Source organism: Ictalurus punctatus, chromosome 3, assembly GCF_001660625.3.
Source record: "Ictalurus punctatus breed USDA103 chromosome 3, Coco_2.0, whole genome shotgun sequence".
Classification (NCBI taxonomy): domain Eukaryota; kingdom Metazoa; phylum Chordata; class Actinopteri; order Siluriformes; family Ictaluridae; genus Ictalurus; species Ictalurus punctatus.
The window spans coordinates 35,930,617-35,956,984 of record NC_030418.2 but is presented as its reverse complement, the minus strand read 5'-3'; the positions used below and the strand labels follow the sequence as shown (position 1 = coordinate 35,956,984).

Genomic DNA, 26,368 nt, shown 5'->3' with positions numbered 1-26,368 from the left:
AGCTGCTGTTCCAGAGAATTAATCACCACCTTCTGACCAATCACCATCCAGAACTCCGCAATGAGTCATGAGTCAGAGGTTTAAGAAACCTCATTATTTTACTAAAGTATAACTTCGTTAATTTCATTTTGTCTTTGACTGACAGATGGGCTTCCAGGAATTCCTACACTCTCGGCGTGACCTGCCCGATTTTCATTGACTCCGCCCCACATGCGCATATTCATTAAAGCTACAGTGTTTTGCTGATTTGAAAAATGCAAATCGTCCCTGTATTCTGTTAGTAAATCAAGGCAAGACACACTCACACACTCACACACACACACACACACACACACACAACGATGTATATTTTCCCCTTAATGACTCGATCATAAAACTCTAACCCCGTCGCGCTAATTGCATAATTGTCGTCTTTGTTCTTGCTGACACAAAGCTGGATCATCGCTCTCCTCCGCTACAGCTCCCCTCGCTGATCGTTTACAAGCCCACGGTGCCATTACGGGGGCCGTCAAGAGATAAATACCACCCGTCACCAGCTCCATTTGGGGGTGACACAGTGGCACACACACTCGAATAGATAGCATGGGCGCATACGACTTATAGCGGTGTAATTATTCGATAATTGTCATTAACCTCACAGACAGCGATTCAGAGGCGTCCTGTACGGGACTGCAGTGACAAGCTAATCCGTCTTAGCGCCAGGGGACACGTGGAGGGGGCAGTAATGAGGTTTCTAAGGGAAACTGAGAGGCGGCAGTGAGGGGAGGGGCCGCGGCGGGGGTGGGGGGGGCCTTCATATAAAAAAAGGCACATTAAGCTAATTGGGAGACGAGTTCCTCTAAACAAAGACCTTCTAACGGCAGGTTATAGAGTCACACAGATGTCTTCAGCATGCGTTAGGAATAAAAAGTGGGGAAAATAAAGTTCTGCAGCTGGACAGGAAGTTCATCACCTCCACAAAATAATAATTACTCAAAGAGTCTTATCTTTATATTTATGTCTACTCGTTTTAATCTTTTATCCAAAATGACTTAGAATGAAAGTGAGACGTTGTACAGCTGAACAATTAAGGTATATTATCTTATATTATCTCATTATATCTTCTCCCATCATATTATCTCGTTTTATCCTCTCACGTCCTCCTTTCATCTCATCTCGTCTGATCTCGTCTAATCTAATCTCATCTTCTCACTCCATTTTATTTTATCTCATTTTATATAATCTTATCTCATCTTATAATATCTACGTACCATAGCTTATCTCATTTTATCTTACTTATTATTCATTTAGCTTGTCTCATTCTTATCTTAACTTACCTGTATATGCGTACACTATCATCTTACATCATCTCATCATGTTATCTCATTTTATATGATCCTATATCATCTCATCTCACTTCATTAATTGATCTTATCTCATCTTACCTCACCAATGTAATATTATCTTCTCACATCGCCCTCCCTTTTATCTTATAATCTTATCTCATTTTGTTTCATATAATCTTATCTCATCTTATCTCATTTTATCGTTATATTATCTTTTCACCTCATCCTCACGTTTGACCTTATCTTATCTAATTTCATCGTTATTATGTGACATCCTCTCGTTTCTTCTGATCCCGTTTCGTATGATCTCATCCTCTCACCTCATTATATTTCATTTCATCTTATCCTTTATAATCTCGTTTTATCTCGTGGTATTTTATCGTTCGCTCGAGGACATTTCACGTCACCGCGCATGTTTTCCGTTCAGACAGAAGCCTTGTTCTCGGAGCAGTGTTCGTGTACCTGAGATAAAATCTGTACCCGAGATTTGTCTAAAAAGTTTTAAAGGATCGTTCTTCTCAGAGTGAAATACGATCCGAGAGGAACATAGCGGCGCAGATATGAAATCACAAAAACACGATGTAAACGATGATAAAAGTTTTGGCGCCCATGTGGCGGTGTAGAAATCTAATATACGCTCCGTGTCAGATTCGGTGTTTGGTTCTGTTCCAGACGAAACATTTGAAATGGAGGGAAGTCGCGATATTGAGAAGTTCCTAAAACGTAACCAAAAGCACATGATGTTTCTCCAGCGAGCGAGAAACTCCAGTCGGCCTTGATTGCGCGGCGCGTTTGCTCACGCAAGCTCGAGTTTCTGCGAGTCTCAGAGATCTGGAAAAGCGGATACATGTGTGTGTGTGTGTGTGTGTGACCTGTGTCGTGACAGCTGGCTGCCCTCAGAGCCTCAGACCAAAACGTTGCGGCCAAAAACCCGTCGCCTGGTCCGCTCGGCTCTGAACGGAATACACGATAAGCTCCTAAGTGATGCTTGGCCGTGTCGGGTTTGTTTAAAAAGTACGCCACGGTCACCGGCTCTAAACGCAATGTAAATAAGTCAGTATTAAAATAACGACATTCCTTTCCTGTGTGTGGACGCCGGGTTTCCGAGAAACAGTTCCGAGTGTTTAACTCTATCGTAGGTCGTCCTGTTGCGTGTTTACGGCACTACAACTGCAACTATCTTTCATTAACATCACAATCTATCTTCTCTTTATCTCATTATAAACAATCCTGATGGAAACAGACCTCCGCTATCTCCACCTCTCCTCTTATTTCACTCTGTTCCTTTTAGCAGAACCTGAACATCTTCTCGGGTAAATAAAATCACTTAAAAAGTATATATATATATATATATATATATATATATATATATATATATATATAAATATATATATATATATATATATATATATATATATATATATATATATATATATATATATTTATATGACCTCAATGAACATTAGGGTTACATCAGAACAGTTATTACATGCTACATTAAATTAACAAGGTGAAAGGGAGTATTTTCCAAACATGCTAATAATGACAGAAAGCTAGCAGTTGGCATCACGCCACTAGCATAAACTGTATTTATTTATTATTTTTTTAAATCCTGTTTATTTCACATTGTTTATTAATAACCCGAACATAATTCATGTCACGCAAATACCATTTTAATGCGATTTTATATAACTGAATATGTTAATAATGATAAAACATTAGCAATAAAACCACCAGTTTGTCATAATTTTTTAATGAATTTATTTATTTAAATATAAATATGATTATTTAAAATTGACTTCTGATTGAATGATTATTTTGGCCCAGTCTTTACCTTACCTTTAAATACAAATCCACACGGCGGAAAGGATTTTCCATGCTAACATGCTAGCAGGGCTAATGCCAAGCTAGTGATGACAGAACGCCAGCTATTAGCTGTTAGCAGCGCTCCGCTAGCATCCATTAGCTTCAGCTGACCTTTAAAGGCATTTGTTCTTTATTAGGTTATGACTTTCAGCTTAAAATGGTCATAACGGACAAATATTATTTTGTCATACAAAAAATATTATTTTATTTTTAGATTAACCGAACACGCTAATAATGTGGCTAGTAATGAAAGAAAGAATGGCAGCAGTTAGCATCAAACTGCTTGTTTTATTATGTTGTTTCGCTGCGCTTCATCTTTTTAGCATAAATACCGATTAAAAATGATTTTTGAAAAATTCAGCACAGTTTGTACTTGTTTAAATGAAAATTATCAAGGTCGAACAGACATTCCAAATATGCTGACATGGCTAATAATAATAATGCGCTAGTAATAATGAGCTAGGAAAGCCAGCAGTTAGCACTGCACTCTTTCGTCTTCAGTCTTCTTTCTTCATTCGAATCCTTTTTTTCTTTCTTCATCTTCATCTTCTTATTCTCAGCTTAAAATGACCTAAACATCACCCTTGTGATTTTTATACGTTGTTAAAACACGCTAATTACAGAATTAGCGTAGATATTTAACTTTGTTTATTTGTTTTTTAAAACCCCAAACTGAACACGGTAGCACAGTATAACATCACCACACGGTGTGTGTGTGTGTGTGTGTGTGTGTGTGTGTGTGTGTGTGTGTGTGTGTGTGTGTTTGTTGTTTTTTTTTACTTTTTCAATAAATGGATGTTTTCCTAGCATGATAACATGGCTAAGAATGTAAAAAGTAGCAGTTAGCATCAGAAAACTAGCTTCTGTTAGCATGTGTGGCGTTTTAAACACTAGTTTCTGAGCTTTTTACTCAAAGAGAAAAAGAACTGCACACACACCGTTCTTCTGTCATGAACCTCCTGCAGATTTAACCCGGGACTGTGTGTGTGTTTAATCTTTTTGCTCGGTGCGTAATAGCAGGCCTAGTGCTGATAGCAGCAGAGTCGGAGTGATGAACGAGTGTGTGATCTCTGATTAGGACCAGCCTGCTTAGAGCTGCTCTCCAGCTGTGGAGACACACACACACACACACACACACACACACACACAGACACACACACACACTGACACACACACACACACACACACACACACACACACACACACACACACACACACAGACACACACACACACACACACAGACACACAGACACACACACACCCACACACACACACACACACACACACACACACACACACACACACATGCACACACACACTATAATGGCTCCTCAAAGCCTATTTACACAATAAATACAGAGAATTAGTGCTAGTGCCGGTGTTGTTATTCTCCATTGCTGCGTGTCCTTTTTTGGGGCCTTCTTTGTTCTGTGTGTGTGTGTGTGTGTGTGTGTGTGTGTGTGTGTGTGTGTGTGAGAGAGAGAGAGAGAGAGAGAGACATGACAGAACACATGGCCTGTAACAGATAAATCATTAGAAATTAATTTCCACTGTGGTTATTTCCAAGCTTCTGAAAATGTTCTTATTTAAAAATTCACTCTTTATTTTTTCCTCCACACCCACAGTTTTTTCATTTCTTTCTATTCCTTCCTTTCAATTAAATGAAATGGAAATGTAAGAGCTGTGAGCGGGCAGCACGGTATAACATAATAGTGCGGAGGCTGAAATTTAAACTCTTACCTCGGGGCTAAACTCGCACTCGCACACACACTCGCACACACACTCGCACACGGAATGAAAGCGTCAAAAGTTTTTTAATGTATATTTAACACACAAACACCCCAGTGACCGTCCACCGTCGACGCGCCGTCTCTCAAGAATCCCTCTTCCTTTTTTTCCTCTTTATTCCCTCTCCTCTCCTCTCTTTTTTTTCCCTCTCTGACTTCTCCATCTCTCTTTAAACATTTATTCCCAGCTCACCTTAAAGACCCCATTTTTTTTTTGGTTCTGTTGGTTTTTTTTTTTTTTTTTTTTTTACAGCTCTTAAACTCCTCGGTTGCCATTTATCATTTATAGATCCTAGCGGGATCGTCCAGACGGCTCTCTCGTCGTGTCTAATTGTCGTCAGAACCAGCGTCGCTCCCTTGATGTCACCTTTCTCTGGGACTTCGGGAGTCTCAGAGGCCCTTAGCGGCATAAACTGGATCATTTATGAGAACTCCGGTTCTCTCTCTCTTTCTCTCTCTCTCCATCTCTATCCTTGTCTTCTTGTCTTTGTGCCTCTTGCACGCCCACTCGTAGCAGCACAGCGGGATCACAGTAGCACATTTATTGCATCGTAGCTTTTATGGCCGTTTCAATACACCAGGAGTTTAAAACACTTCCAGTAGGGGCCGGGAGTCTGAGTACCAGAAACCCCAGGTTTTATTTCATCACTCTGGTCTTTTTTTCCCCCCCTTGAATATATATATATATATATATATATATATATATATATATATATATATATATATATATACAGCATGACGATCCCATTAGTAAACCATAACAACGATAACATATTCGGACAAAATTTATTTGATTATTTTGTTTTTTACATATAAACTCAGACCTTTAGTAAATAAAAATGCACCGTTTGACATCTGCATCCTCTGGAGAGCCAATAAGGGTTTTAAATGTGATGTTGCAGCATTAAGGGCACCGAAAAGGGCAAAAAATTAAATAAACACACAAATAAATAAATAAATAAATAGATAAATAAATAAATAAATAAATTTGTTGGGTTTTTTTTTTTTTTTGCACATCCCATCGCAGTTCCACTCCTGACCGCAAATCTAGAGATTCGACGCTGCCAAGATTCTTTTCCCAGAGTCCCTTGCCATGTCTCAGCGTCTGACAGTGGCCAAGTGTGCAAAACTCGAAGCGTTTTATTTTTCAGCGGTTAATAACACCACCTCCTAAAACGCCAGCCAAGGACAGAGAGAGAGAGAGAGAGAGAAAGAAAGCTCCCTGGAAGTGGTGCTTATTCCTCCTCCCGGAGCAATAACGCTTTCTCAACATGGAAACTTCTTTCCCACGCTTCTAGCGCCGCGAAAGAAAATCCGAGGCCTGTTTGGGATCCGTCCACGTTTTTTTTTCTTTACAGTACATCGCTGCTCGCCTCATTGACACATACGCCCCCCCCCCCCCCCCCCCACACACACACATACACACACACCCGCCAAGAAAGCAAAACGCTATCAGTATAAAAAAAAAAATTTTCAGTTGACACCAAAGTATTCCCTTCATTAATATTTAATCTGACGCAAGACGTGCGTCCTTTAAACTCCATTAACATAAAGCTCGGTAAATACTCATCCTCAAACCTCACTAATGAATGTAATGCGAGATCGCTGTCACCTCCAAGGCTTCTTCAAAGACATGCTTAAATAAACATGAGATTCCTTATTTTTATGTTCAACATCGCTTACTCGGAGACAAGATTTTTTTTTAATAGTTTTTTTTTTAAACCAGTTCCACCCCACCTTTCCCAAAATAGGAGACATGCTGTATATTAAATTATAAAACAGGAAATAAGTGAAAATGAAGTGAAAATATTCCATGCAGCGGTGGTGTCATTAAGGGTTTTTTTTTTTTAACTGTCACCTGATGGGTTTTTTTTTTTTTTTTTAACCCACTCGCCTTCTTGCCCAAAATAAGAAACTTAAAATGAGACAAAAGAAAACACATGAAAATATTTTATGCAAAATAATGCACCGAGTGAAGTGGAACAAAAATAAAATGCTGAAACAATGACACAAGGATGATGTCATGGACGTTTTATTATTTATTTATTTTTTACATTTTTTTTTTTTTTTACTGTTACTGGGTGTCAAAAATTAAACAGCCAACATGTCAGTGTCACATTATAATCATTTAAAGAGTTTATGGAGCTGTCTCTGTTTCAGCCCGATGTTCCTGTAACGCCCCTGTAGTGCTCACTACGTAGCGTTGACCTGCTTGTACAGTGTCTCTGAACCTTACAACAAAATAGAGACAAAAGAAATCTTTATAGTTTCCCATTTTTAACATCTTTGTTTCATCTCTCAGGTTTAAAAAGGTCTGGACATTGTCTGTGTAGTATAAAATATGATTTCTAAAACATAATCTCACAATTTCATTACATTTTAGTCTTGTTTTGGTAAAAGCGTTTACATTTTAAAGAGGTTAACGTCTACATTTGAGTGGTTGATTAAATGCGGAGGAGACGAACTAGTGCTGAGATTCAGAGTAAACCCCCATTATCAGTCTTTGCAGTTGCTCCGGGGGAATTTCTTCTCGCTAACAAATATTCGCCCTTTTCCTCCACCTCAGACTGCCGTTATTATGCAGAATCAATAATTTTTTTGTGTGTTTGTCTTTTTTCCCCCTCTCTCTTGCTTTGATATGGCCTCTAGGATGCTGCAGGCAAGGTGCTGGACCGCTGGACCATCATGTCCCGTGAAGAGGAGATCATTACCCTGCAGCAGTTTCTACGCTTCGGAGAGACCAAATCCATCGTGGAGCTCATGGCGATCCAGGAGAAGGAAGGCCAAGCGGTCACGGTGCCCTCGTCAAAGGCCGACTCCGGCATCCGGACTTTTATCGAAAGCAACAACCGCACACGCAGTCCTGGCCTCCTTACACACTTGGAGAACAGCAGCCCTTCTAGTATCCATCATTTTGAGAACATCCCCAACAGTTTGGCTTTCCTGCTGCCCTTCCAGTACATCAATCCCGTCTCAGCTCCCATGTTGGGGCTGCCGCCCAACGGGCTAAACTTGGACCAAGCGGCACTGAGGCTCCGAGAACCAAACCTTTCCAATCAGAGCGAACCAGTAGAGAGCAGTGAATCCGAAGTGTCTCTATCGCCTTTCCGAAACAGCCAGAGTCCAAACCGAGGCACCTTAGGGGCCATTCCCAATTCCATTGAGCCCAAGACAGAACCTAATGGATCATCACCTATCACAACAACCCCGTCTGCACAGCAAGTCCAACAACAGCAAACACAGCAGCAGCAACAGCAGCAGATCCAACAGCAGCAGCAGCCCCAGTCTAATGCCATAAATGACCACCACTTTGTGAAAAATGAGCAGTCAAAGAACCTTCACTCTTCGTTCTCTTCCAAGATGCACCGCATGCGTCGCATGGGTACTCCGTCGCGCAAGGGTCGCGTCTGCTGCAATGCCTGTGGCAAGACCTTCTACGACAAGGGCACTCTGAAGATCCACTATAATGCTGTACATCTGAAGATCAAGCATCGTTGCACGATTGAGGGATGCAACATGGTCTTCAGCTCCCTGCGTAGCCGCAATCGCCACAGCGCCAATCCCAACCCTCGCCTCCACATGCCTATGCTGAGAAACAACCGAGATAAAGACCTCATTCGCTCCACTTCCGGATCGGCCACCCCGGTCATCTCTAGTACCAAGAGTGGATTCACTCTAACAAGTCCTGGACGGCCTCCGCTAGGCTTTGCAACTCCTCCTCTCGATCCAATGATGCAATCCCCCCTTCAAAGTCCTCTGGTCTTCCCGTCTCTGAAGTCAGTGCAGCCGGTACAACCCATCCCACCTTTCTACCGCAACTTGCTTTCTCCCGCTGACATTGTAAGTCCTCCGGTGTCCCTTCCCACCAGTCCAATTCTACCCACTACCACCAACAGCACCTCCATCATGGACCAACAGCAGCAGATCTTAGCTGCCAGCTCCAACAGCCACATGTCTGAGACAGGATCTTTGTCTCACCACCTTTCCACCACCTCAAGTGCCCCAGATCCCATCACCATCGACCCTATGCCCAAGAAGAAGCCTCGCAAGTCCAGCATGCCTGTCAAGATTGAGAAAGATCGAGAGGTACCGGAGGATTACGACGACAAAGACGATGACGAAGATGATGACAGTTGCCATCATCGTCACCCTGCATCTCACCTCCATAACAACATCAATGGAAACTGCAACAACAACAACAACAGCAGCAGCGGGCATCAATCACCCTCCCAGGATGAGATGACGGAAGGCACCAGTGAGCTGCGCTGCATGGACAGCTTCACCTCAGAGGACCAGGACCACGAGCGTGACTTTGAGAATGAGTCCGAGACTTCTGAGTCCAAGATGTTCTACCGCGATGAGCCAATGGACGCCGAAGAGCATCGCCACGCCTCCAGAAGAAACATGGACAAAGACAAGGATGACGGAGAGGAAGACGGTCACATCCATAAAGAGGTAGAAGAAAAGCGACGTTCCTCGCCATCCCCACATCAACCGGTCATCAAAATCAAAGAAGAACTCAACGATCCTACCTACGACATGTTCTGCATGGGGCAATACAACCTGTACAATGGTGGAATGGCTGCCGCAGCTGCCGCCGCCGCGAGTATGGCTGCCTTGCACGAAAGCTTCATCTCCTCCATGGGTTATGGATCAAGTTCACCCAAATTTCACTCCCAGTCTCCAGAGGGCGATCTCTGTTCCAGTCCCGACCCTAAAATCTGCTACGTCTGCAAGAAGAGCTTCAAGAGCTCCTACAGTGTCAAACTGCACTACAAAAATGTGCACCTGAAAGAGATGCACGTCTGCACGGTGGCCGGATGCAACGCTGCTTTCCCTTCCCGACGAAGCCGAGACAGGTGAGATGCTTGGTTTACTCATATCACAGACTGCATATTTAACGATTCTCAAGGCTCAAACAAATTTCTTACATGCTGTCCTATTCCTCCTGCTAATGACCTGCTTATTATTTACGTAATTAAATCCGTAAGCGCTCACACTTACACCCTCACATAGCTTACAGGTAAGTTAGTCCCATCATGACCTATTTTCTCATTAGATAAAAGTTAATTGCTCCACATGAAGTCTCAATTTTATCTTCATCTCCGACTCGCAGGGGGTGGGAGCATAATTATTATCCCGCTAATGACGTGGTAACTGCTACTCCGTGTGCTATGCGTTGCCTGTCATGCTAACGTGCCGAATTGCCATGGTGTCAGTTCACGCTTATTTAATGCACCGAGAGGTCGGGTTACTCGAGATTGCTCACCTGTCACTCAGGTAAGCTCGCATTTATTAGCAGAGGCTGCGACCTGTCAAACCGCCGCATTCATTAACATGTTTCGTGCAAGTCAGCAACACGTTCTTTGCCACGCAGACCTCAGAATATACCTGTGCTAACGGGCAGGTAGAGGTGATGATGTCCAAGGTCAGGCACAAGGAATCTGGCTGCGTGTTTCCTTATAAAGTCTGTCTTCAACTAAAATATCGCTATGAAAAAAAAATACCAAAGTGTAACTTTAAAGTGTTTAAAGTTCAAGTCTACATCTTTTATATCTTTACTGAGAGGGCCTAGAAGACAACACATGATACTGAACTCTACTTTCAGTGTAAAAGGGTACATCATTTATATTTTTATGAGAGGGCCTAAGTATATAAGAATAAAAAGGTAGTACCGTGTACGTTTCAGTGTGGTACCATCATGAGGACATCTTTTAGTGATTTAAATAGAGGGCCAAAAGGAAGTAGTCTAAAAAAAAAAAAAAAAACGGTACTAAACTGTACCTTTGAGTGTGGTTCTGTCAAGGGCCTCGAGGATGCCGCCTAAAACAATTAAGAGTACTAACACATACCTTTTAGTACCTTCTAGTACCTTCAATGGTAGATCTTTCATACCTCAATTGGGAATGAAAATAGACAGAGGTTAATTAGAAACGTGCGAATTAGCAAAAGGGCACGGTCCAGGCTTTCACTTCTTCCTCAAGCACTTTCGGAAAAATTGTTTAAACGTTGCTGCCCCTCCTCCGCTCGGTGAAAAATAAACGCTCTCTTTTTTCCCCGTCGGCTAAAGAGCCATGAGTGTATGTGTGTGTGTGTGTGTGTGTGTGTGTTAAACCGACAGCGTTCAGCAGTCTAGAAAAACTCCGGGGGAAGAAAAGAAGATCGCTGGTATAAAGAGTGAGAGAGTGAGAGAGAGAGAGAGAGAGAGAGAGAGAGACGAGGACGTGCCTCTTTTTCTCGGGTGACAAGTGACGGTTTTATTTAGATAATAAAGATCGAGGGGTTGTTTGTGTGCGAGTGTGTGTGTGAGCGTGTGTTGAGCGCGTCCTCCCCCGCTTTACTGTAATTTGCAAACAAGAGACTCTCCGAGGTGCTCAGTTGTTCTACTCGCCTCCCTCCCTCTCTATCTCCCGCTCTCCCTCGCTCCATCCATCTCTCCGACGCAATCTTTTATTAAGTTCCCGAGTGCGGTGGCATCTGTTCCCAGCGCTGTTCGCTCATTAGTACACTGTAAACAGCACCGACGACTCCGGAACAGACGAGACGCAGACGGAGGGATGAACGAGAGCGTATTGTGCTCCAGATGTGTGTGTGTGTGTGTGAGAGAGAGAGAGAGAGAAAGAGAGAGAGAGAGAGACAGGCTTCCAAAACGTGCTGCTTTCGACAAGGCCGAAGGGACCCAGTGCCCCGAGGCAGAGCAGACCTGACGTCTCGTTCGCAAAAATGAAGAGGCGCGCAAATAGGCCACGCACACACCTCTACACACACACACACACACACACACACACAATGACAGATGCACTGAAACCCAGTAAGGAGTAGATCATCTGCATACAAATGTGTGAAGGATAACTGACACTTTTACACATTGCTATCAGCGTCGGCTAATTTTCCTGCAGGGGAAAAAAATGAGCAAAGCCGGAGCTCTTCAAATGAGCTTCTAACGTTCAGCTATTAGACATACACACTAGCTCGGATTAGCCGAGCGCCCGTTAGCAAAGACGCTCGTTATTACAAGCTGGACTTTTAGCTAACTCATCATTATCTTCAAATACGTGCTGCTTTTAATCTTTTAATCTCATCACCCTGAACCTGTTAGCTTTATTTTTAAGCTTCATCAATTTCTTTTACTCTCTTTTTTTTTTTACTCATTTCTTTTGTTTTTTTTTTTAGTGTAATGCTATTTTATACTGTAGGTTAGCTTGTTCGATGAAATGATTTGCAGTGAATATTTAGCAAATACTGTACTAATAAAGGATTACAAAAAAGTCATCACATAATAATAATAATAATAATAATAATAATAATAATAATAATACAATCTCAAAATCATTTCCGGTCTTGATTTTTCCGACTCTTTTGGATGACCTCCGCCTGCCTTTCAATTCTATAGATAAAACCTCGTCTTTTGCGATTTTCTTTGCTGCTGGAAACATTTACGCGGTGCAGAGACGCATTAGCGTAAACACAGAGGGGGATTTTGTTGCCAGCAGCACGAGGAGGCGGAAAAGGGGGAGCTACCGTGATCACGAGAACGTACATGAGAACCCATTAACTTATTCAACAAGCACGTAATCTCCACCCGAGAACACGCACGTGTGCGCTATACATCACGCCGTATCACGTTATTACCCACAGTATATAATGTCATGCTTTAAACACATATTCAGGTGGTCACTTCTTCTCTTCTTCTCTTCTTCTTTTCTTCTCTTGGCCAGTCGGCGTCGAGGTGCGTGTGAGGGTTCAGCTCCTGCAGCGTCGGCCTGTAAATTCCCCCTAAACGTTTAAACATATGGTCAGGAGAAAACAGGGCAGGAAAGGACACTAGCATTTTTTAGTGTGTGTGTGTGTGTGTGTGTGTGTGTGTGTGTGTGTGTGTGTGTTTTCCCTGGATGTGACCATGCTGCCCTAAAAGCACACACTATTGTTTCCATATTTTTTGGCCGGTGGATTCTCCGTGGCATCTGGGAGGCATTATAAAGCTGCTGTTCCTGAGGACTGAGAGGTATTAAAGCAGCAGAGAGGTATCCAGAGGAATCTGACGGTTTACGTGGCCAAGACACACACACACACACACACACACACACACACGCACACACACACGCACACACACACACGCTAAACACTTCAGGCTGCCATACAATTCTCAAAAGGTGCCTTTCACATATAACTCATAACTATTACGTCTAACTTATACCTTACTATAATGTAATATATTAGAGCATTTATAATGCCATGTAATACCTATAAATATTATATATATACTCTACATATATATACTGTATACCTCACATATAACACTTAACTCAGTTTAATAGACCGTTTCAGTTAAATAAATGTCCAGTTTGCTTTTTTTTAAAAATTTCTATTTAAACAAGCCTTAATCAGAAATCTGTACATGAATCATAAACGCTGCATTCTGCATCCTGTTCAAGCTAAACCTGTGTTTAAATATCTTCTATACGTTCGTCTGTAATTAAATTCAGTTTGTTTTCTTAAATCTATAAATCCATCCAGGACACCTGTACACCAAAATAAATAAATAAATAAACAAACAAACAAATAAATAAATAAATAATCGACCTAGAACAATGCACAGAAATCTGCCTTTTTATTCGATTTATTTTCTGTTTAAAGAGGAATAAATCCGTCCAACTCACCTGTGCACAATAATACCTGAGCTTCATCAGCACAGGGTTCAAATCCCTACCTAAAACCGCACGAATACTATCTATACGCTTATCTTATACATAATTAAATTAGATATATTTTACCGTTTACTAAGATGAAAAAATCCATACAGCAAACCTGTGCACAATAACACAATAACAACACAATAACAACACAATAACAACACAATAACACAATAACAACACAATAACAACACAATAACACAACAGCACAATAACGTGAGCTCAGTTCATATCACTGCATGTCGTATTTTACCCACAATCCCAACCGAATCATTGTCTATACACTCATCATGCATGTGAAGCTGAATAAATCCGTCCAGCACGCACTCTTACACAGTAATGTGTGTGTTTGATTAGCACAGGATTCAAGTACAAACCTACAACCGAGCAAAAATATAGAAATCTATACATTTACATTTATATTATTATAAATAAATAAAAACACCTGTGCACAATAACGCGTTTTGTTACCACGGGATTTAAATATTAACCCAAAACAACCCAAATATTATCCGTACATTCATCTTGTGAATTATTGATATTAATCTTCTATATTCTATAACGAATGAATCCACCTGTACGCACCTGTACGCACCTGTACACACCCGTACACAATAACATGCGAGATTCACATCCTTACACGCATCAAGCACAGTCTCACTCAAACCCCGAAGTGAAGTCCTGCACATGTTTACGCTCTGGGTTATATTCATTACGTTACCTTTATTAATTTATTTATTTACTGAATTCTGAGAGGAATAAATCCGGCCGTGTGCATGCATTTGAGTTTCATTCAGACTTCAGATATGGAACAGTGAAAACGCAGGGCTGTGACGTCAGAGGAGGGACACTATTGCGTCACACATGTACATTATATCATATGATATTAATTATATTTTATTGTATTAAGCACATTAAAACATGACGGTTATGAGTGCTGGTCACGTGATTTAAGCTCTCCCCCTGTGTTTCAGTGGTGCGTGTGTGTGCATGTGTGCGTGTGTGTGTGTGTGTGTGTGTAATAGGCTTGGTAATGAAATGTAATGCAACACCGCGGTGAGAGCGCGAGCTCTCGGTGCGACACGTTTTATTGTTTTTTATTTATTTTTATTTTTTTTAACTCCCCCAGGGCTCCGGCGCGCGCGTGTAAAATTATTTGCATATTTACAGTGTATGGGGTTGAAGCTCCGCAGCGCGCGCCAGCAATCACGGCCCTTATTATGCTCGTTAATCACTTTTGACTCCAAAACAAAAACACGCAGACCTTAAGTGTGTGTGTGTGTGTGTGTGTGTGTGTGTGTGTGTGTGTCAGTGCCACTTGTTTATTTTTTACTCTCGCGCGTTCTCGGTGTCACCGGTCCGATGACCCTGCAGATCCCTGCTGTGTGTGTGTGTGTGTGTGTGTGTGTGTGTATACGTGTGTGCGCGCGCTAATGTTCAGTCCCGCAGTCTCGTGCGAGTGCGCGAAAGAGTGAAGGTTAATTATGTTTCTGAGATCCTCCTCCTCTATTTAAAGCCTCTGGCGACGAGCAGGGAGAGAGCAGCTGCGACACACACACACACACACACACACACAAGCGTAGCTTCACGAGCCTCTGCGTTAGGTATACATCATTAACGTTATACCACTGTTCTGTATTATGGCGTATTTGCACGTGATGACGTCACCAACACGTTACGTGCCAAGTGAGCTGCAGCGTTATTCGTGTTTGTATGTTTAAATAATAATAATAATAATAATAATAATAATAATAATAATCCCAGTGTTTTTACACTTTAACCTTCTAAGGTTAACCTTTAACCTTAAATTCTGAGTAGAATTTATTATAATTAGAATAATAATTTCTGTATCATAAACAGTGAAGTTATAAACAGCACTTCACATTTCACAGCTCCAGTATTGGATCATAATTAAATATTAGCAGCAAACATTTTATTTGATTTGATTTGATTTTATTCTGAGTGAATGAAGTGCGCAGTGCAGAACGCGGCACACTGCACTTCTCAACATGTAAAGAAACTTCCAGAATTTCTACTCTTATTTCTTTGACGCTCCATGATTACAGTCAGCTCGTGTACAAGCGTGGAGTAAAATCATCTTAATTATTATTAACCTCAATCGCTTCTACACTTTCTTTTTTTTTTTTTTTTTTCTTTTTTTTTTTGCACGATCAGAAATTCTGCTTTAAAACGGATTATTTCATTGAAAAGCATCCACACATTCAGAGCAGGTGATTTCTCGGCTAAAATCCGCGCCTCAGTAATCCCCGTGACGCTCCGAAATCTGTCATGCTGCCTTCGAAAAATGATCTTCATCCCGAGTGTGAAGTGTGAAGCGTGTGTTTATTCCAGATGAAGGTGATTAATGATATACGCCTTCATCAGACGGCCCACTACACCACGTCCACTAATGTGCTCAAAAATAAACACAAATACAAAAGACAGTACGTTAAGCACATCATCATCACCATCATCACCATCATCATCACCATCATCATCGTCGTCGTCATCGTCGTCGTCATCGTCGTCGTCGGGTTAATGTGACTCTCGCCTCCTACGTTTCTTTTTCGTATTCCGAGTCATTTAGTGAGTGAGGGACTGGCAGCAGGGCCGTCGCTGGGTAAAGATGATTAACGTTTCCCGGGATGAGACACATTAAGTGACGCACTCCTCCTCTCACTCCATTCCTCCTCTCACTCCATTCCTCCTCTCCTCCTCTCCCGGCTCGGAAAGGTCCTCTCCGGAGACGCCGCCTCCATCTTTCGGGCCGAGATGAGCCTGTCAATTTGGTTTGGCTGCCACATTAGAGGCTGAGAGTGAGCTAGTGAGGGAGCGAGGGATGAGGTGGATGAGTTTGAGAGATGGAGGGGAGGAGATGGTCGTGGCCTGGAACAGAGCTGTAGTGGAAATGAGGCGGAAAGGCTAACGCTGATGGAGGAAAAGGCAACTTTGGAGATGCTAACACACACACACACACACACACACACACACACACACACACACACACATCCAAAACCACTTGGGTCTGGGTTTCCATAAACATTTTTTTTAATAAGCGAAGAAATAAAAACATGAATGTTTTCTGTTAATCTGTAATCTCTCTGTGTGTGTGTGTGTGTGTGTGTGTGTGTGTGTGTGTGTGTGTGTGTGTGTGCATGTGTATATCTGTGTGAGTGTGTGTGTGTGTGTGTGTGTATGTGTGGGGTCATCAAATGCTAGTTAGTCACTGCAGGAGAGCTTATGAGCAGTGTAAGGGTGTGGTTATGCTAATATGCACATGAGAGATATGCTAATGAGGGCCCCGCCCACTAGAGCAACATCGACAGCATTGTGTCAGAAACAAAATGTTTAAAACTCTGGAATAAAAATAAAGGAATTAATTAAATTAATAAACTGATAAACAACACGGTCTGGTGCTTTGGATGGGTTTTTATAGTTTTAGTAATATTGAATAAATAAATAAATAAATAAATAAATAAATAAATAAATAAATAAATTCAAAAAATTTTAAGGAAAACTTTTTTTTTTTCTTCCCACAGTAATAAGGCTTACACACACACACACACACACACACACACACACACACACACACACACACACACACACACACTCTCGGGCTCAGGGCTGAATGCTGACGATGCTCTGGTGGCCGTCCGGCCCTCGATGGCACTGTACCACCAGAAAGGGTCCCTGTGTTGAATGTATTTCTGTTCTTGCAGGAGAGGGTCGGATAGGGAGGTAAATAATTAAAGGGACCCTTTTTGACCGCATCAACCACGGCACTGCTGGTAAGCTCCTCCTCCTCCACACTGCGCAATTTCCATCTATCAGTCACGCCTTCACCAGCGCCACCATCTCAGCTCCCTAATGCATGGAATCCCGATCAGTTCCGACCCCTCAAACCCTGTACAGATTGAGTTTTTATCCTTTTTCAGTTACTTTCAGTTTCAAGAGTTTTAAAACAGACTGCACAGCAATGTACATGCTAATTATTTATATTCCTCCATTTTAATTTAACCTCTCTCTCTCTTTTTCTCTCTCTCTTTCTTTTTCTCCCTCTCTCTTTCTCTCCCCCTCTCTCTCTGTCTCTGTCTATCTCTCCTTTTCTCTCTCTCTCTCACTGTCTCTCTCTCCCTCTTTCTCTCTCTCCCCCTCTCGCTGTCTCTCTTTCTCCCTCTCTGTCTGTCTCCATCTCTCTTTTTCTTTGTTTCATTCTGTCAGTTTCTTTTTCCTTCTCTCTCTCTCTTTATTGTCTCTATCTCTCCATGTGTCTCACTGTCTAGCTCTCGCTCTGACTCGCTCCCTGTCTCTCGTCTCACTTTTTCTTTGTTGTTCTCTCTCTCTCTCTCTCTCTCTCTCTCTCTCTCTCAGTGAGAGACATTGATTGTCGTAGTGCTCTGTGCTGTTTTTTGTCTCTAAGTGGATTTGTGACACTGCAGCGTGTGATCTGACATCGCTCCTGACTCGATTTGACTCGATGGCGCTCCGTGTCATGTGATCCCCCACCGGGGGGGCGCGAGGGAGAAAAAGGCCATTTTTATTAAAGCGAGCGCTAACATGAAACGCTGCGTCTCGATGAGGCCACCTCCAGGCGCTGGAGTCGATGCGCTAATGCTGTCCGAGTCGGCGCTAATACGCTATCCGGTTCCCCTCGATTATCGCATTACGGCGCCTCAAATCAATTGATAAACTCCCATTCAATGTGCTGGAGTATTTAATCGAGTCAAGAGTCAATTGCGTTTGAGCAGACACGCTGACAGCGGCTAAACACGTTAGCGAGTCGCTCTCAGAGCTAGCGCCACTGCACTCAACGCTCCGCTTAACCGTTTTAGCCCGCCTTAGTTTCCTCTCACAGCGTACGGAAACGTGATACTCTGGAACCTGTGCAGCTCAGCTTGGGTTAGGACACGATTAGCATTAGCATTGATGTCCTGTGAGATGGGTGTAAGGTTAGCGACTAATTAATCATTGCTTGAAACAATCTTGGATTGATGATGTTAGCATAAGCGTTGGTGTGAGCTGAAAACAGTCAGGGTTAGCACCCACGCATCAAATAAAGCACTAATGGAGTCTTTGGTTAATAAATGATGCCAGTATTAGCATTAGCATTGGTGTTAATGCTAGTAATAGTAGCTACGTTCAGGACGTCGTTTTTTTGTTTGTTTGTTTTTTACAGTTGAAACTCCCTTCCCTCACCCCTTTCTTTAATTATGTTTATAACCTGCTAAAAAACTGAATTATTTTGACATTTCTTTCTTGCTTTGTAATTTATTAGCGCTGCTACATCATCACAGTCGTGCATAAAGTTTTAGAGTGAATAAACGTCTTCAGTTTTTTTAATTTATAATTGTTTGTTTGTTTGTTTGTTTTTCTCCTCGGCAGGCACAGCTCCAACATCAACCTCCACCGCAAACTTCTGACCAAAGAACTGGACGACTTCGTCCTCGACCCCCAGCTCATGCCGCTTCCCCGGGACATGCGTGCCGAGTTAGCAGCCAAAATCTACTCTGGACACCGACACGAGGACCCCGTGTCCCCTATAGGCAACGGTTACCGCGGCGACAGCGATTACGTGGCGCTGGACCTGAGCACGGCGTCGAGCGTCCACTCGAGCGGCAGCGTCCAGTCGTCACGCGATTCGGACGAGGCCAGCGACGAAGGCGTGCTCCTGGACGAGCTGGACGTTAGCGAGGGAGAGGAAGCGGGGCCCGGGTTAGGTGAAGGGGTGGGGCTGGTGACCTCCGACCCCGCCTCCTCGCCGTCGACAGGCACTAACGGCGGCATCCTGTGCACAATCTGCCACAAAATGTACAGCAACAAAGGGACGCTGCGTGTGCACTACAAAACGGTTCACCTGCGTGAGATGCACAAGTGCAAAGTCCCCGGGTGCAACATGATGTTCTCGTCCGTCCGCAGCCGGAACCGACACAGCCAGAACCCCAACCTGCACAAAAACGCACCCTTCATCTCCATGCTCGACTAGCCCCGCCTCCCGTTCCTCATAGACACACCCTTTTATCCACACACTCCACCCACTGTCCCTGCATTTCAGTGTCAAAATGTGTCAAAGGTCGGTCCTTTCACGTGACGATCAGACGATAACCCTCGTACGCAGTCACGTCAGTGTTCCCGTTTTGACTTTTTTCTTTTTTCCTTCTTTGGGAGAATTTGGATTGGACGTTTCTCCGAGGGCGCTTCTCTTGGTTTGCTTGATTCCAAAATGGCCGCCCTTTTGATCCTTCTTTTTTTTTTTTTTTTTGGTGTCTAACTCCATAGAAGTTCCTCAGACTCTTTATGTGTGACTGTTGCCTGCAGAAAACGGTATTACCGAAAAAATAATAATAATAATAATAATAATAATAATAATAATAATAATATGAGAAAAAAACGTCTCCTTGTTGTATTTGTGTAATGATAGCTTTACGAGAAAAAAAAAAACAGTCCCGTACATACCTAAAGCATGAACGGTTTCAATTTGTAAATAACGTCCTGAGAGGCTTTTTGGTGTAAAACAATTGTATTGATGGTCGCTTGCTCTTTTTTTTTCTCTCTTTTTAAAAAAACAAAAAATTCCTTTGCTCTTTATTTTTCTCTTTTTTTCCCTTTATGTTACAGTTCAATCTTTCAAAGTGTAGGTGACAAGAGGTAGCATTTTACTAGCTTGATTCATTTATATTAACGTCAAAACTAAAAAATAAAAAGGAAAAAAATTTACCCAAGAACAAAAAAAATATATCGTGACTCGTTTTATCTACTTGTGAGATACGCCTACGGAGCTGGCATGCTTTCAGGCTCCTAAACGACTCCTTTTTTAAAAAATTTAAATTCCTTCTTTTTCTTACTTTTTTTTTAAAAAAAAGATTTAGTAAGACGTTTAGTTTTTTTTTGCACTTTGCATCTATAACGAGCGGGATGTGTAATATTATTACGAAGAAAAACACTTCGCAATGTTCGACTTAGTCATGGCCGGGAGGGAAAATTAAATTAAAAAAAAAAAAGGATCTTTACAGAAATGTACCGGTTTTTGCACTTGTGTTCAGTTTAAAAAAACAAAAACAAAAAAAAAAAAACAAATTTGCATAATCTCTGACGACCCACGTTCGAGCAGGACAAACCCGTAAAGGTATTTAAACGGCGTCTCTGCTGCAGGATTTTTACGATCAGATGATCTTCTGCAGGATAAAGAAGTATCACTTGGCGTGGGTGTAACGTATTAACCTGAGAATCGGCTCCCAGATGAAATACTGCATGTGCTGTGATCATACACGAGTACGCATGTGCTGAAAACCGGTCGTACGATATATCGCAAAACTTCAACACGCAGTATTCCATTTCAACATTTACAGGTGCTTTGTTTCTCGTCACGGCGTGTCCGGGTCTCTTTTTGTTTTCGGACGTAGCGTCTCGATAAATATCGTAGTCCACGCTAAAAATGACGTAATTATCGTGATATGTGAATTTAACGCGTCCGGACGTCCGTTCACACTGGCAGCGAAATGATCGATCGGGCGCTATTTAATATACGTTGACAGTGATTTTTCTTTTTCTGTAAAAACAGGGGGCGGAGCTTAGCTTAGCTTTAATCATCCGATCACGAACTCGATTCAGTGACATCACGGTTATCCTTTGTCTTTGCCTTGCATGATTCATATTTAGTTACATTAACTAAACTCTAGCTAGCATGACATTAGCCAGCCAAACTAACAGGGGCGGAGTTTAGGTTACATTTCATCATCCAATCACAGTCACCTTTGTCCTTTCTCTTCACTTCTTTGTTTGAGCAGCATTAAGGTTAGCTAGCTTAGCTTAGTTTAGCTAAGATAATCTTACCAGCCAGGCATGTTTGCTAGCAAGCTAGTTAAGGCAATGATAGCTGTAACAATCGGAAAAGTCTGTAGGTCGAAGATGTAAAAAGAACGGCTAATCGTTAGCTTGGCTGACATTCAGTGTCTAGCTAACAGCATGCTAGCTAACAGCATGCTAGCTAGCATCCGATTGATTGTGCAAAGTTTGCTTTCAAAACATGTAGAGTTATCAGACGTTATCTAAGCTCCGCCCATGTCAGCGTAAAAAGATGCCATCGTTCAGTGATGTAAAAAAAAGAAAATGGCTGCCAGTGCGAGCTTAAGATAAAACGTTACTCCATGAGCTGTTAGAACTTTCCCTCGATCGTACCTCGATCACGCAGTGTCCGTGATTAGTCTTAAAAACCCGAGTCTTAATTCGTTTGTTTGTTTTTTTTTGTGGAAAGTCGAGCGTTCCTGTGTAACAGCGGCGGCGGCGTGTCAGGGTACGAAGAGCGGACGCGAGTGAACGCATCCCTTTTTTTCTCTGCAGTTAGAAAAAAAACAAGCTCGTAGACATGCCACCTTTCAGTTGTATTTTTTCACTCTCATGCTGACGGGAGGAAGGAGGCAGTGAGACAGCGAGGCAGTGAGACAGCGAGGCAGTGAGACAGCGAGGCAGCGAGGTTCGCGAGCGTCATTAAATCCGTAGCGCAGCACGCCGGAGGCAGTGGCGGCGTTTCTGCACTGATCTGTCTAATAACTCGCTTGTCACTTCGTTACGTTTAGAGACGGTGAACGTTGCTGACATGCTCGTGTCACACACACATCCGACCCCCTCTCCTTCCTTCTCTCTCTCTCTCCTTCTCTCTCTCTCTCTCCTTCCTTCTCTCTCTCTCTCTCTCTCTCTCTCTCTCTCTCTCTCTCTCTCTCTCTCTCTCTCTCTCTCTCTCTCCGTGTCTCAGGTTCCGCAGGGATGTGGGTTAATAACGCACGCTTAAGTTCCCTGTCACCCCGAATAACAGGAGGTGTAATTGCCTGTTTATCCCATGCGAGGGGAAAAATTGAGCATCGAAAGCCAGCGTCTTCTCCAGAGTCGCATTTTCTCTCACTGCTGACAGCTGTCTCTCTCTCTCTCTCTCTCTCTCTCTCTCTCTCACACACACACACACACACACACACACACACACACACACACGGCACTAACAGTCCGGTGAAATGACAGCAGCAGGAGGACTTGTTAACCGCCAGTGATGGACGAGGCAGAGAGAAAAGCAGAGTCTTCCTTCCTTCCTTTCTTTCTTTTATTTCTCTCTCTCTCTCTCTCTCTCTCTCTCTCTTTTAATTCCTTTCTTGTTTAATACACTTTATTCTATTGAGCAATTCCATTCTTTTTCTTCTTTTTTCCGTCTGCTTTCTTTCGGCTTCCATTTTTCTTCTTGTTGGTCAGTCATTTTTCCGTCGTTTCCCTTCTTCCTGTGCTCTCCTCTTTCCTGCGTCTGTCTCCCTGCGTGTCTTTTTATTCGCGTTTTTAAAAACGGTTTTCTTCTTTACTTCCTTTCCTTCCTTCTGCTTCTTCATTCTTCTTCGCTCCTTGCTTTTTATATCTTTTTTTTCTTACTTTCTTTCTTCTTCTATTCTATAACTTTTGCCGTCCCTTTCCCTTGATTTTTCTTTCCATCGTCTGTTTTTTCCCCATTTCCTTCTTCCATACTCCTTTCTTTCTTTCTTTCATTTCTCTGTCTCTCTTTTTAATTCCTTTCTTCCTTAATACACTCTTTATTTTATTTCCTAATTCCGTCTTTCATTCTTTTTCTTCTTTTGTTTGTCCGCCTTCTTTCTCAAGTTCTTTTTCTTTCTTTCAACTTTCATTTTTTCAAATTAAAAAAAAAAAAAAAAAATCAATTTCATTTTGGTTAATATTTTTTCAGTCGCTTCCCTTCTTCCTGTTATTCCCTTTCCTTTCTTTCTTAGTTCCTTTCTTACTTCCATCCATCCATCCTTCCTTCATCTCCCTCTCTCTCTCTCTCTCTCTCTCTCTCTGTCTCTCTCTCTATCTGTCTCTCTCTCTATCTGTCTCTCTGTCTCTCTCTCTGTCTCTCTCTCTGTGCTGAAGGAGACAGGACGCCGGGTCTGGACGTGTGTTAGAGAGACAGGAAGAGGGAAAATCTTGTTAAAATCCAGAACGAATGCTGATTTTATTCTCCTGGTTCTGTTCAGGTTTTAAAAAAAAAAACGTTTTAGACGTTAGCACACAGTGAAGAATGAAATGTAACGACTCAGAAACATGATCTGGTGAGAGGAGCTGTCTCACACACACACACACACACACACACACACACACACACAGCGTTTCCGAGGTTGGGGATGAGCTAGCGCGCTTTGGCTAAGCCTGCAGTTCTGATGCTAAATGAGCTGCGGAGTCGGTGCTGACACAGAGAAAGAGGAAAAAGGGAACAGACTCAGCGTGAGGGGAAAAGAGAGAGAGAGAGAGAGAGAGAGAGAGAGAGAGAGAGAGAGAGAGAGAGAGAGAGAGAGAGAGAGAGAGAGGGAGACAAACACTACACTATATACTACAAAATGATCACATCATGATTCTGACATGTTTAACTTTGTGTTAAAATTTTCTACTGAATCTTTTTAAACAATTTTAAACATTCAGTAAAAATTAAAAAAAAAAAAAACGTTTACTGAAAATCGAACTTGTCAGGATTTATAGTCGCGAGGAAAAACAGACGATCCGGCGGATATTTCCGAACCGCGACGGACTCGATCACGACACTGACGTCAGCGTCTCGCACGCCGCTGATCACAATCCTCTCCCGTCCTTCAATCTGGCTTCGTGAAGCGAAAAAATGAAATAAAATAAAGTACAATAACAGCATTAAAGAAGCGGTTGAGCAGATAAATCCAGTCAGTGTTTCCTCGGAGTGAAATCATTACAGTGAAAGTTCTTTTATCACCTATTTATTTTTCAGATTTTTTCCAGTATTGTGCTCATATCCGATTAGAAATAAACACACCCCGTGTTTGTACATCCCCGAGTGGACGTAAACGACGGCGGTCGTCCACATGATCGTCCACATGATGTCTAACATGTTTACACATTTTACCCTTTAATATCATCATCACTTCCAGTGCAGTTTCGACAGTAATGTTTAGAGGGCGTGGCCGAAAGGGGCGGGGCATACCTATGGTAATTTTTTTTAATGGTTCAGAACTGCACCTTTAACTGTGTTTACACTCATATAAACGTGTTAAATCTCAATCATCCGGTTCCTTTTCCACCAACGCGTGTGTAGAGAGACCCTTCCCCCTTCGCTGGTTAAAAAAAAGGAATTAAATACATTTTCAAAATGGCCGTTTTATTTCCCTCCTTTTAAAGACACAAAGTGGGCGTGGCTTGCCTATTTCCCTCTCAGCCGCAGCGACGTTTTAATATTTCATCGGCACTTTGATTCGACGTTCTCAGACAAACGGAGCACTTAGAAAACTGCAGATGCTAAAACAGTGGGTCAAAAAATAAATGACTAATTATTTAAAAAAAAAAACAAAAAAAAAACACATTTTAAATGACAGATTATATAATCCAACACAGCATTTCCTCCTTATGTAAGATAAATGATGTGAATAATAATAATAACAATTAAAGGTATTTGAGCGTGGTATGTAAAGTGAAAATGAAAAAAAAAGTAACAAGAAATTAAAAACCATAATTCAGTATTGAATATTTACTCCTTTTTGTCCACAGATAACTCGTACGCTTGAACACTTTGTTTTGTGTGAATACTTTCCTTTCTTTTTGTTTTCTTTTTGGGGATTGTTTTGGTTTGAAACCCGCTGGCTTTGGGCCGTGCTGTCCGCTGTGTTTCGTCCTGTTCGTTTCGTGTTTATTCGCTTGGATTTTCGCGCCGAGCTTCATGAATAGTGCATGGGCCCTGAACAGCGTTTTTCCATTAGGCACACTCGAGGAAGAAAAAGAATTAATGAATAAAAAAAATAAAGGTCCTGTTTGGTTTCTTTGTTTGAACTGATTTGCTTCTGCGTGTATCTTCTGTATCATAGCTGACTGTCGATGGTTTTTGCATTAAATGCATAAAGGGTTTCGGGATGTAAATGGAATTTTATTCATATTTTGTCCAAATACCTCTCTTGTAATTTGTATCAGAATTCTTGTACAATTTTTATATTAAAGATTTATCAGTCACTGGCACGCCGAGCTCCTGTTTCCTCCCGACAGTGTCTACGTCTCGTCCTTCCTTTAAAAACACAACACTCTTTCTTTCCTTCATTCTTTCTTCCATATTTCGTGCTTTTTATTCTTTGATTTCTGTACAGCGGCTGTTAAAAGGTTTACACACCCCATTAAAACGGCAGGATAAATCGTACCGGATCTTTTTCAACATTTCATGTGAAATTGCAACAAAAAACAATTCAAGTGAAACACAAATAGAAATATTTTAGAAAAAAGAGAAAAAAAGCCTATAATAACATGGGTGTACATCTTTTTTTAATATCTTTCAGAATTATGCCCCAAAATTTCTACCCTGGTCTGATCAGACTGTCCCAACATTTTGCCACATGTTTAAGGCTCGAATGTTTTATGTTGGACATGAAGAATACGAGAGATGGTTGAGCAGTACTCGCCAGATGTTCTTAATGTTGCTGTAGCTCCCTCAGCAGTCTCCCTGGTACGTTTTCTTGTGTCAGTTCAGAGAGATGTCTCGGTGATGTCACTGCGCTGTTCCATTTTCTCCACTTGTTGATGATGACCTTCACGGTGTCCCATGGTACATCTAATGTTTTAGAAACTCTTCTGTACTCCGCTCCTGATCGATATCTTTCCACAGTCAGATCCTGTACATGCTTTGTTTTGCTACAAGTTATACAAGTTTTGCTTCAGCTTCAGCAG

General features: G+C 42.0%; 1 protein-coding gene across 4 annotated transcripts in view; it reads left to right on the top strand.

Annotated features, from left to right (window-relative positions):
- bnc2 (basonuclin 2) overlaps positions 1–25,669 on the top strand; it is a 239,494-nt gene extending 213,825 nt beyond the window's left edge. For 3 of the 4 annotated variants that reach the window (XM_053679925.1, XM_053679926.1, XM_017464909.3), the window contains 2 exons: positions 7,629–9,838; positions 19,055–25,669. In XM_053679925.1, coding sequence (XP_053535900.1) covers positions 7,629–9,838; positions 19,055–19,655 — 2,811 coding nt within the window. In that variant the 3' untranslated portion in view covers positions 19,656–25,669. Of the gene's footprint in view, positions 1–7,628; positions 9,839–17,391; positions 17,461–19,054 lie in introns of all 4 variants that reach the window. The other variant, XM_053679927.1, reaches the window with a different exon arrangement.
- Positions 25,670–26,368: the final 699 nt, after the last annotated feature.